The sequence below is a fragment of the Hyaena hyaena genome, unplaced genomic scaffold (genome assembly GCF_003009895.1).
Source record: "Hyaena hyaena isolate Hyena2069 unplaced genomic scaffold, ASM300989v1 scaffold_77, whole genome shotgun sequence".
NCBI lineage: Eukaryota > Metazoa > Chordata > Mammalia > Carnivora > Hyaenidae > Hyaena > Hyaena hyaena.
Genome location: NW_024080708.1, coordinates 2,567,636 through 2,579,319, shown reverse-complemented (window position 1 = coordinate 2,579,319; position 11,684 = coordinate 2,567,636). Strand labels below are relative to the sequence as shown.

Below are 11,684 nucleotides of genomic sequence, written 5' to 3'. Positions count from 1 at the left end.
AAACTTTATGGCTAGAATAGACCTCCAATTCTGGAGTGATCTAAATTGAGGCCATTACAGCTAGTGGGCCAAATCAAGCCAGGGACTTGATTTTATAAATAGTTTTACTAGAACCAGCCATGCCCATTCATTTACATATTGTCTACAGCTACCTTCAAGCTAAGGTGGCAGAACTGAGTAACTGAAACAGAGACCCAAAAGCCTAAACTATTTACGGAATTTTACAGAAGAAATTTGCCAACAGTTATCTAGACCAGCATTCCCTAAGCAGTTCTACAGAGCACTGTTGTCCAGGAGATAATAACTTTGATTTGGGAAAGGGTTATATAGTTATTTGAGACCAGAAAATGCTGAATTAAACCAAGTTAAACAACCTTTCTTTTCTTTAACTATAGGTTATTTCAGATCCTTTCACATGTTACATCCATTGAGAAACTCTAAAAGGAGATAGAGGGTGCATTCCCTTTAATTTATTTGACCACTGCACTTCTTTTCCACAGCTCTCTTACTAATACCTTGCAAAATTGTGTTCAAAGGAACACTTATTTGAGAAATGCTAACTTAGACATTCACTTGACAGAAGTTTGAACTTGATAACTGACTCCTTGGATTATTTTTTTCTAGTTGCAGAAAGTGAAAAGCTATGTAGTATAGTATTTAAGCACATGGACTATGGCTTTAGACAAACCTTAATCTTAATTAAGTCTCTGTCACTTAATAGCTGTTGAACTTTGGACAAATAATCTAATGTGATAAGCAGGACTGGCTACATAATTGATGGGCTATGGTACAAAATGAAAACGCAGTACCCCTTGATCAAAAAATATTAAGAATTTCAAGATAGCAACAGCAGAGCATTATCCCAATGGGTTCTTCCGAGCACAAGACCTGTGCACAGATTGTATACCCATGAAACTTATCACCCTGGTAACAAATTTCAGTTTCCTCAACTTTATAAAATGTAGATGATACCTACTTAATGGGATTATTACAAGAATTCAGTCAGAAATGTATATAAAGAGCCTTGTAGAGTATCTGGCAGAATAGACAGTAATAAATGACTTGTTTTTAATTCAAAAGCATTTATAGCCATATTCAATAATCTATTTATTGAGTGTCTACAATGTGCCAGGCATCACGCAGGTACTTAGGATATTATGGTGAAGAATACAAATCAGGTCCCTGTCTTCATGTAGATTATTGTTTAGCGGGAAAGACAAATAATGAAAAAATAAACAACTATTAATTATGATAACAGCTATAAAGATAAAACAAGGTGCTGGGAAAGGAAATAATAGAGAAGATATGCTTTAAATTGGGTGGTCAGGCAAGTTCTCTTCTAGGAAGTAATGTTTAAGTTGAGATCTGAAGGATAAAAAAAAAAGCTCTCCATGGAAAGAGCAGAAAGAGTGTTCCAGGCAGAGAGAATAGCTGCTGGAAAGGCCCTGAAGTGGGAAAGAACTTGGCATTTTGAAAAATTAGAAGTAGTCTAGAGTGGCTTTAGGGACCGAGAAGGAGATTGATTTGTGGCACACCTTGTAGGATAAGGTTTTGGATTTTATACGAAGTGCAATGAAAAGCTTTTGAAACGTTTTGGATATGGTAGTCACATGATGTAATTGATATTTTTAGAAGATCATGTTGGCTGCTGTGTGGAGAGGAGCCATAGATAACCTAGAGTAGATGAATAGTAGGAGGATACTTCAGTAGTCCAGGAAAGATTTAGTAGTGCCTTGTACTTGGTTGAGAATTTGAGAATGTAGTGATAAATAAATGGATTGGAGGCTTATGATAGGCCTTGTTAATTGATTGGATGTGGAGGATTCAAGTGGAAGAAAGGAATAAAGAATGACTCTTAATGTTTTTCTGGGCAACTGGGTGCCATCATTTAACTGGGATGACGTGCCTATGGGTTTTTTTGGGCGGGGGCAGCCACACAGAATTCCAGAGCTCAGGTTTAGACATGTAAAATTGGAGGGCCCTCTAAGACATCCAAGTGGAGATGGTAGTATTAGTTATAGCTGTTGTTTGTATTGCTGTCTAGGATTCTGTGGTTACTAACTCTTGGTGTCACCTCATTAGACTACCGGCAAATATTTAGAACACATCTGAAGGAAAAATACCTAAACATGGGAGTCCATAAATGTTATCACCATGGCAAACATATAGAGTCACGGCTGCTTCTTGTAAAAGAACATGGTATATCAGAAAAGACACCGTGTGGGATTCCTCAACAAGATAATTTTATTGATATGGGACATGTATTTGATCCTGACGAAGAGGGCTGCAGCTCATCCCAAACTGTGGTACTTCAGGGATGTGCTGGGATTGGGAAAACAGCTGTGGTGCACAAGTTCATGTTTGACTGGGCAGCAGGAATGGTTGCTCCAGGAAGGTTTGACTATCTCATCTATGTGAACTGCAGAGAAATAAGCCATATTGCTAACCTTAGTGCTGCTGATCTGATCACTAGCACTTTTCAGGATATATACGGACCAATCCTGGACGTTATTCTTGTGTATCCAGAGAAGCTTCTTTTCATTCTTGATGGATTTCCTGAACTTCAGCACCTTGTAGGTAACCTGGAAGAAGATTTTAGTGCTAACCCCCAGGAGCAGAAGCCAGTAGAGACCCTCTTATGTAGTTTTGTGAGGAAAAAACTGTTCCCTGAATCCTCCCTGCTGATAACTGCCCGGCCTGCAACCATGAAGAAGCTCCACTCTCTGTTAAAACAACCTATCCAGGCAGAGATCATTTGGTTTACAGATGCTGAAAAGAGAGCATATTTCTTGAGTCAGTTTTCAGGTGCTGATGCAGCAATGGACGTCTTTTGTGAGTTGCAACAAAATGAAACCCTTGACATTATGTCCTCTCTTCCCATCATCTCCTGGATTATCTGCAGTGTCCTGCAGTCACAGGAAGATGGTGACAGGAGTCTTATGGGATCACTTCAGACCATGACTGATGTGTATCTGTTCTACTTTTCCAAGTGCCTCAAAACCCTTACAGGCACCTCAGTGTGGAAGGGAAAAAGTTGCCTGTGGGGCCTTTGCTCTTTGGCTGCAGAGGGACTGCAGAACCAGCAGGTCCTATTTGAAGTCTGTGACCTCAGGAGACACGGGATAGGGGTATATGATATCAATTGTGCTTTTCTAAATCACTTTTTGAAAAAAGTTGAAGGAAGTGTCAATGTCTACACTTTCCTTCATTTCAGTTTCCAAGAGTTCTTGACTGCTGTGTTCTATGCCCTAAAGAATGACAGCAGCTGGATGTTTTTTGATCAAGTGGAGAAAACATGGCAAGAAATATTCCAACAATATGGAAAAGGGTTTTCATCATTAACGATACAGTTCTTGTTTGGCCTCTTACATAAAGGAAAGAGAAAGGCTGTGGAAACTACTTTTGGAAGAAAAGTCTCCCCAGGACTTCGAGAGGAATTATTGAAATGGACTGAGAAAGAAATAAAGGATAAATATTCTAGGTTACAGATTGAACCAATGGACTTGTTTCATTGTTTGTATGAGATTCAGGAAGAAGAATATGCAGAAAAGATAATTGGTGATTTACAATCAATTATATTGCTTCAACCTACCTACACAAAAATGGACATTCTGGCTATGTCATTCTGTTTAAAAAGCAGTCACAGTCACCTGTCAATGTCTCTGAAGTGTCAGCACCTAATTGGATTTGAGGAAGAAGAGCAAGCCTCTGCATTCATGACACCAGTCTTTACACTTAATCAGTGAGTATATTAATGTCTTTTCTCCAGTGTTTTGGCCTTGAGAAATAATGGGCATTCTTGTTTATTTCAAGTATTAAAGCACATGATCATTTCTGGTATTGTCAATAAATAAAATGAGTCATCTCCACTTTCCATATTTATGTCAATCAACCCAGTGAAGATTTATTCAATATCTGTCACATATTGAACACTAGCCTAGGTAGACAGTGAGGGAAAGTTAACATTTCTGAGCATTTATTATGTATTAGGTACTGTGTTAGCCACTGTAAGTGTGTGTATATTTGTGTGTATATATATTAGTCTTCACTGTTACCTTGTGAATGTGCTTTACAATTATAAAGTGTTATGAGCATGTAAGGCATCAAGATTATCATTGAGGGCTGTACTATTTTGGTGTTAATGATTACTATTCTAGAAAAGGTGGTAAACTTAATTGAAATGGTCATCACTCTCCTCTGCATATACTTCATCATTGAGGCCTCAGAGAGCCCCAGGTCAGTAAGGGGCAGAATTGTACTCCTGCATATATTGCTGGAAAGCCTGGGCTTTTTCCACCAGGCTTCCACCTTCACAAAGGGTTCAAGGGGCTTAGGTAAATCACTTATTTCATACAGATTCTATATACTGCAAAATACAGTTCTATTGACTTAACTGACCTGTGTTATCTAGAAAATGCTACTGGTCGTAAGTCCATTCTCAATACTTGGGTTAAGATGGACATTGGCGCTCCTTTTTAAAAAATTTTTTAATGTTTATTTTTGAAATGGGGGGGCGTGTGCAGAGAGAGAGACATAGAATCTGAAGCAGGCTCCAGGCTCTGAGCTGTCAGCACAGAGGCTCAAACTCATGAACTGTGAGATCATGACCTGAGCCAAACTCGGATGCTCAACCAACTGAGCCACCCAGACGCCCCGGCTCTCCTTTAGTTGTATGACCATCTGAGGGGTAGAGGACCTTGAGAATAAGAGAGTGGGCAGAAGGCTCTACTTAGGGAGTGTGTTAACCTGAGTCTTTTCTCTGATAGTTATATTTCCTCAGTGGGGAGTAGTAACATAGAGGTGGAAATGAGTGCAGGGTAGGTGTGTTTGAGGGAGGTTGGGGAGGGGAAGGGAAGTGCAGCAAGAGTGTTTGGGACTAGAATGGAAGGGATAGGAGAGGTTACATGGACTGGGAATTACCAAGGACCTTGGCTACAATGTCTTGATAAATTATTAACCGCTTCAATCCAACTGTATATTATAAGGTAAAATAATGGACAAATACATTGAGAACTTTTAAACACTGATGGAAACAAAAGGGTTTCTGGTTCATTCTAGATTTCCAGAAAATCAGCCTTAAATGGAGTCCCTACCCCAGCTGTATTGCCTTTATCAGAGGGCTTAAACTTTCTTCAAAATTTACCCCAAAATATTCCTTTCACAAGCATGTTGACTGAGAGTTTACTATTGAACTTTTCTAGGTTTATTTTGTTGTTCAAGTATAATTGACATACAGTGTTCTATCAGTTTCAGATGTACTGTATAGTAATTCAGTGATTCTATACATTTCTCAGTGCTTGTCAAGATAAGCGTACTCTTAATCCCCTTTATTTATTTCACCCGTTCTCCACCCACCTCCCCTCTGGCAACGACCAACTTGTTCTCTGTATTTAAGAGTCTGTTTATTTTTTGGTCTCCTTATTTCTTTATTTGTTCATTTGTTTTGTTTCTTAAATTCCACATATGAGTGAATTCATGTGGTATTTGTCTTTCTTGGACTAATTTCTCTCATTTAGAATTATACTTCAGGGGCACCTGGGTGGCTTAGTCGGTTAAGCGTCCGACTTTTGCTTAGGTCATGATCTCACGGTTTGCGGGTTCGAGCCCCGCGTCGGGCTCTGTGCTGACTGCCAGCTCAGAGCCTGGAGCCTGTTTCAGTCTGTGACTCCCTCTCTCTCTGACCCTCCCCTGCTCACTCTCTCTCTCTCTCTCTCCTAGAAATAAATAAAAAAATATTTTAAAAAAATAGAATTATACTTATTAGGTCCATCTATGTTGTTGCAAAAGACAAGATTTTATTCTTTTTTATGGCTGAGTAATATTCCAGTGTGTGTGTGTGTGCGCACACATACCCATACACATACACGCACACACACCACATCTTCATCCAACCATCTATTGATGGACACTTGGGTTGCTTCCATAATATGGCCATTGTAAATAATGCTGCAATAACCATAGGGGTGCATATATATTATCAAATTAGTGTTTTTGTTTTCCTTGAGTATTCCTCAAAAAATTAAACATAGAATTACCATATGAATTTTTCTAGTTTTCAATCATTAATTCTTCTATTAGTACTGACAACCAAAAGATAGTTATATAGTAGATAGCTTGTGCAACTCACTTGACTTCTCTGAGCCTAGTGCAAAATGGTGATTATAATATCCATCATTGGGTTAAGGACCAGATAAGATGATTTGTATATGTAAAGTGCTTACCTTGGTACCTGGCACATAGTAACACAGCTTGGGCTTTAAAGTCAGACAGAACTGAGTGCTGAACTCCATTCTGTTCCTACCTATGTGACCTTAGGCAAATATCTTAACATTTTTGTGACTTAATTTCCTTATCTGCAAAATGGGGTAGTACCTCCTAAGGATTTTGGAAGAGGTAAATGAATACTAGTGCAGTAACAGAAGCCACAATAAGCCTTTTACTTAAAATTTCGTTTTTAACTATTTTGTTTCAAATTATTTCTATTTTCTCGTCTCTTTTAGGTCCGTTGAGCTGCACAATTTGCCAGTGTCTCGGCTACACTTGCTCTGCCAAGCACTACGTAATCCATACTGTAAAATTAAAGACCTGAAGTAAGTTGAACTTTGCTTTAAACACTTAGGTATTTGAAAGGTAGAGACTGGGTTGCGGGAAATTGTACTCCCAGCTGATGGGAACTGTAAACAAAATACAACTAGTTCTTAGCTTCTCCATAGTGGAATAGCAAATGATAAGATATGCTGCAAACCTAGAAGGGGTAGAGAGTCAGGCACAGATCCCTGCCAGCCACCCTCCAGCCTCTGCCCCTTTTGTAATGCTATTTTTGCTGTAGCAAGTGGATGTCAGGTCTTATATCTGAGAGATCTGTGGCTGTGCCCTTCCTGGACCTACCCTCTTCTCCTTCCAGATTCCAGCTGTCCTCTTCCTTGGTTTTCTTTCATTTGGGTCCTATCCCACTCCATGTAGCTCAGTGATCTTTTTCTGTCCCTTCATGCCTCACCTCCATTCCCTGCTGTTACTCCCTAAAGCGTCATTGCTCAGAAACTCCCCACCCCCACCCCTGCCCTGACTTTCATTCCATGCTCACTCTCAGGTATCTTGTCTGCTTGTCAGTCCACATCTCAAGCACATAGGCATGAGCCCTCTTGTGTTTCAAAACCCCTCACCACACAGATCAGTGTATGTTCTGCTTCCTTCCTCTGTGCAAGAGGAAGAGGTGGCCTTTCTAAACCTCCCCAAGCAAGTAAATTCACTTCTTTTTATTTTCTGTATTTTTCTAAGCATTTACTAATTTCACCTTACACAACACAGAAGTATATAAAGATATAAAAGCCCTCCACCCTACTGTCCCATACCCCACCCCACCTTATACCCCAACATCCCCACTCCTGCTTACCATGCCCTAACCCTGATCTTACCCTCCCTAGGTAACACCTTGTTTGATAAATATCTTTCCAGACCTTTTTGTCTATGCCTTTTCAAACATCAATGTATAACATAAGGCACACAAAAACATATATATGTATGTGTTGAGTATGTATATACACATACATGCATACATACATACATATGCAGTTACAGAACTTTTTGCTTTAAGTTTTAAAAATTTATTTCTGAGAGAGAGGAGGGTGCAGCATGAGCAGGGGAGGGTCAGAGAGAGAGGAGACACAGAATCGGAAACAGGCTCCAGGCTCTGAGCAGGCTGGCAGCATAGAGCCCAATGTGGGGCTCGAACCCACAAACAGTGAGATCATGACCTGAGCCAAAGGTGGATGCTTAACCAACTGAGCCACCCAGGCGCCCCTGCAGTTACAGAACTTTGAGGGGTTTTGTTTCACACACACACACACACACAAAATCTGGCCATCTTATTTTACTTTTTATTGAATTGTACAATGGACATGCCTCCCAATATACTTGGGAGTGTCTCTCTCTCCATGTTGTGTGTTCTCAAGCTTTCTTCAGTTGTCTTCTTCCTCATGGTTCAAGTTTCTTCCGCATTCAAAGGGACTCTCTCTCTGCTGTGTACCCCACCCCTTCCCTTCACTGCCAGGAGTTCTTGAGGAGCCCCCCTGCCTGCACTTCCTCGATTAACGTTTACTCCTCAGTCTTTATAGTTTGGGTTCTACCCCTCTCCAGCCCAGATCTGTTCAAAGATCGAAATCAGACCAGATCTGATGAACACTTTCCAGCTCCTACTTGAGGGCCTCCCCTGCAACCCTGAGCACTGCTGAGAATGCTTTCCTTGCAACTCTCTTCCTGCTTTTATGACTACTCCTAAGGACCTCTTTACCTCTATGGTTTCCAACCAGTAGCAGTGGACGTGTGGCAGTATCTGGAGACAATTTTGCTCGTCACAACCTGGGGCATGGGTGCTATTGACCTCTAATAGGTAGAGGCCAGGGATTCTACCAAACATCCTGTGGTGTATTAGCCCCCTGCAACAAAGAATTATTCAACCTCAAGTGTTAGGAGTGCTGAGGCTTGGAAGCCTTGCCCTAGAAGGATATAAACAAGCCCCAAGATATTTCTGAAAATGCAGGTTAGGGATCTTGCCCCCGATCCTGATGGTTGTCCACACCTGCCCCAATAGGAGACAACCCAGAGTCCTATCCAGCGGCTACAGGGATGAACCAGGGCCATTATAGCTTTAGGCTTTAGGTCTATAGTCCCTGGGTGATACCCAGGGCTCTTCTAGTTTTCTTACTCTGGTCCAGGTGTGACACCTCACCATCCTTCTACTTGTGGGCTAAACCATACATTTAGTCTCCCTCAACACCACTTAAGAGTCATGAGAAAGAAAACACGAACCATCCTCTCCCCGCCTCTTTTCCCAGTTTACCTCCTTCCTCTTCTTATTGGGATATGTTTTATTTCATTTATGAAGTCACTGAGGCCTTTGTAACAAGATCCCCCCTCCCACTATTATTCTGCTGGTGTGTTTGGGGAGAGAATCCCTCAGGATGGCATCACACTTTGGTCCATAGCCTAGACCAGCAAACCCTCTGGGCACTATCATTTGCTGACTCACCTTGGAAGTGGTAGGGGTTCCCTGTTTAGATCTGTCTCTCCCCAGTGCTGCCACTGGGGATTGGGGAGGATTCTCATGTTTTGGGGCTATCCAACCATAGCAGTCCTTGTCTGCATCTGGTGCTGGTGTCCTCTGGATGCAGTCCTGAGGAATTTCCTTAGGGGTGGCACATCTCTGCTGTGTTGTCAACCCAGGGTTAACCTCGGGCCTGTTTTGATGGTTTCTCATGATAGAACTTGATCAGAACACAAACAAGCTTCCTGTCTAATTCATTCCTGGAGACTCTTGGGATACAGCAATCCTCACTACCTGTAACTCTCTGATACTCTTCCCCAGCCAGTGTCGACATTTTTCCTGAATGATCAGTGGTTTGTGACTGCTCTTCTGGTGCTAATTTCTGAACTGGAAGTAATCTGGTTGCCCAGAGCAGGAACCCACTCAACTTAACTTAAAGAAAAGGGGATCTGTATAGATTGGATTTTAACCAGCACAACTGCGTAAAGTGGAAAGATGGTCAGGCCACCACGGTCTCCATCTCTCGGGTTACAAGATCAACTCCTGTGCTTCTCTGCACCCTGTCTGCTCATTGGGACCTCATTCTGGTATCCTCTAAGACACTTGGCTTCTGTAAACCACACAGTTCTGCTCTCTGACAGCCAGGGCCAGGCCTTGGCTGTGGCCTCGGCATTCATGACTCTGATCTTGGCCCCAAATGCAAATAATCCACTGCTTCCTTGCCCAACATTACCCTGACTATGGAATCTGACTCTGTTTGAGAACCTATTTAGCTAAGGATGGGTCAGATGTCCATTCCTTCTATCAAATACAGCCTAGGTGGGGAGAGTGGTGGGTTGACATATGCATGGCCGCTTAGGTCCACCAGATACCAGGGCTCAAGAGGAGACATATACTAACAAAAGCTACGGTGCTTCTGAGGTGTGGAACGCTAATGCTCTGGAACACAACAGGGGTCATCGAAACATGTCTCTCCCTGTCCATCTACACCTTCTCCACTTCCCACCCCACCTCCCTCCCACTCCCTTAGCCCCATTACCCCACTTATTCCCCCCTACTCCACCCAGTCCCCTCCCTCACCTTTCCCCCATCCCTTTCAAAAACTGATTTCCCACTGGTATAGGTTTCTGTTCTATTTGACATTTCTGAATTTACTGAGGGCTTTGCAGCCAGATTCCCCTCCCACAGCGGAAGCAAATTTCCCTCCGTGAAAAATTCACAGCTTTACACCAAGGGCAGTCCCAATCCCCGGGTCTGCGAAGTGTGGGAGGTCTTCTGTGCTGACAGGGATCAGAGTCTCTCCTGTCTCTTTGGTGTTCTTGAGGGTCTTTTCCCCGGGACCCCACATTAGACCTTACACTAACCTCAGAGGGCCTCCAGTGGGGAGGTGTCTGAACTGGAGATCCTATGGTGAATGGTGTTGCTGGTGGGACTGGTGTGGGCGCAGGTGGGAAGGGGGAAAAGGGGCAGGCGTAGGAGTAGGTGAATGAGTCAGGGAGCTGGACAGGCAGGGGTGATGGTGTGGCTGTGGCCCTAGGCTTGATAGTCCCAGAGAAATAAAACATGGCTGTTTCCACTGACTTAAGATCTCCCTCCCTCTGCCCATGGGTGGTGTAATTTTTCCGCTCCACAGCTCCAAGCAGGTGGAGGAGGCCTCCACCTGGCTCCTTTGCAGCTTCTGCCCCTTCTGCATTCTTCTGTCCTTTTCTTCCTCTTCCTATGACGCCGGCAGAAGTAGTAGCAGCAGCTCCCGCCTCCTCTACCTCACCTGCTCCTTCTGTCCTAGTTGCCAGGCCTGGCTGTTCTGAGACCTGGACCTGCTTCTGTGGAGACTGCAGCTGTTGGAGAGAAGAGGGTAGGGTTGAGACTCATTCTGGGGGCAGTGAGGGGATGGGGAAGGGAGATAGGGCAGGGATCAATAGAAATAATCATTAAGACCTGGAGGAGCTTCCACTTCAGGAAGTCCCGTTCCCTCTGCACCTCTGCCAGGTTAGCCTGGGCCAGCCGCAGCTGGAAGGCTGCCTCTCTGCGCTCCATCTCCTGCTGCATAGTGAACTCCTTTAGGTCTGAAGCCAGGGTCTGTGCAGCGGACTTATGCAGTTTGGCGAAGTCATGCAGCCAGTGTACCCTGCGCTTGTGTAACTGGCCCTGCCTCCAGGCAAAGCGCACGCCTAGGGCCAGGCTGCTCCAGGCACAGGCCTCTTTGGCCTCACTGGACATTGTGCTGTCCTCCAGAATGGCCCTGAGTTTGTCCTCCACCTCCTCCCAGGGCAGAGATGTATTCTCGAGGTAGAACTCGGGGCCTTTCCTGTGCCTGGCCATCTTCTCATTGATGAAGGTTACCACCTCGCCATGTTGGAACCCACCACTGGGGTCATCCGGTTTCAAGGCCATGATGACTGAGTGCCTTAGGGGTTTGGCTGGCCCTGCAGAAAAGAAACCAGTTGTCCCATAACCCCCCCTCGTCCCCCTTCCCCTCCAACCTCGCCACCCCCCCGCCTCCCCTTCCCCCACCCCTTGCCCCCCCTCGCCTCCTCTGTCCCGCCACCCCTTCCTTCCCCAATACCCCCCTCCTCCCCCCATCCCACCTCCCCTGTCCTGCCCTTGTCCCAACCCCTCCCCGCCTCCTTGTCCCCGCCCC

The 11,684-nt window shown here is 43.9% G+C and overlaps 2 protein-coding genes across 2 annotated transcripts in view; one reads left to right on the top strand and one right to left on the bottom strand.

The window, feature by feature from the left end:
* The first annotated feature begins 2,129 nt into the window (after positions 1-2,129).
* Positions 2,130-11,684, top strand: part of LOC120232683 (NACHT, LRR and PYD domains-containing protein 12) — a 24,570-nt gene continuing 15,015 nt past the window's right edge. Inside the window, exons 1-4 of the mRNA XM_039233539.1 lie at positions 2,130-3,558; positions 4,158-4,236; positions 6,501-6,590; positions 11,033-11,332. Of these exons, the coding sequence (XP_039089470.1) occupies positions 2,130-3,558; positions 4,158-4,236; positions 6,501-6,590; positions 11,033-11,332 (1,898 nt within the window). The remainder of the gene's footprint in view (positions 3,559-4,157; positions 4,237-6,500; positions 6,591-11,032; positions 11,333-11,684) is intronic.
* Positions 10,159-11,684, bottom strand: part of TEX13B (testis expressed 13B) — a 2,549-nt gene continuing 1,023 nt past the window's right edge. The window contains exons 2-3 of the mRNA XM_039233505.1: positions 10,982-11,469; positions 10,159-10,881 (exon numbers count right to left, since the gene is read on the bottom strand). Of these exons, the coding sequence (XP_039089436.1) occupies positions 10,195-10,881; positions 10,982-11,437 (1,143 nt within the window). The 5' untranslated portion in view covers positions 11,438-11,469 and the 3' untranslated portion in view covers positions 10,159-10,194. The remainder of the gene's footprint in view (positions 10,882-10,981; positions 11,470-11,684) is intronic.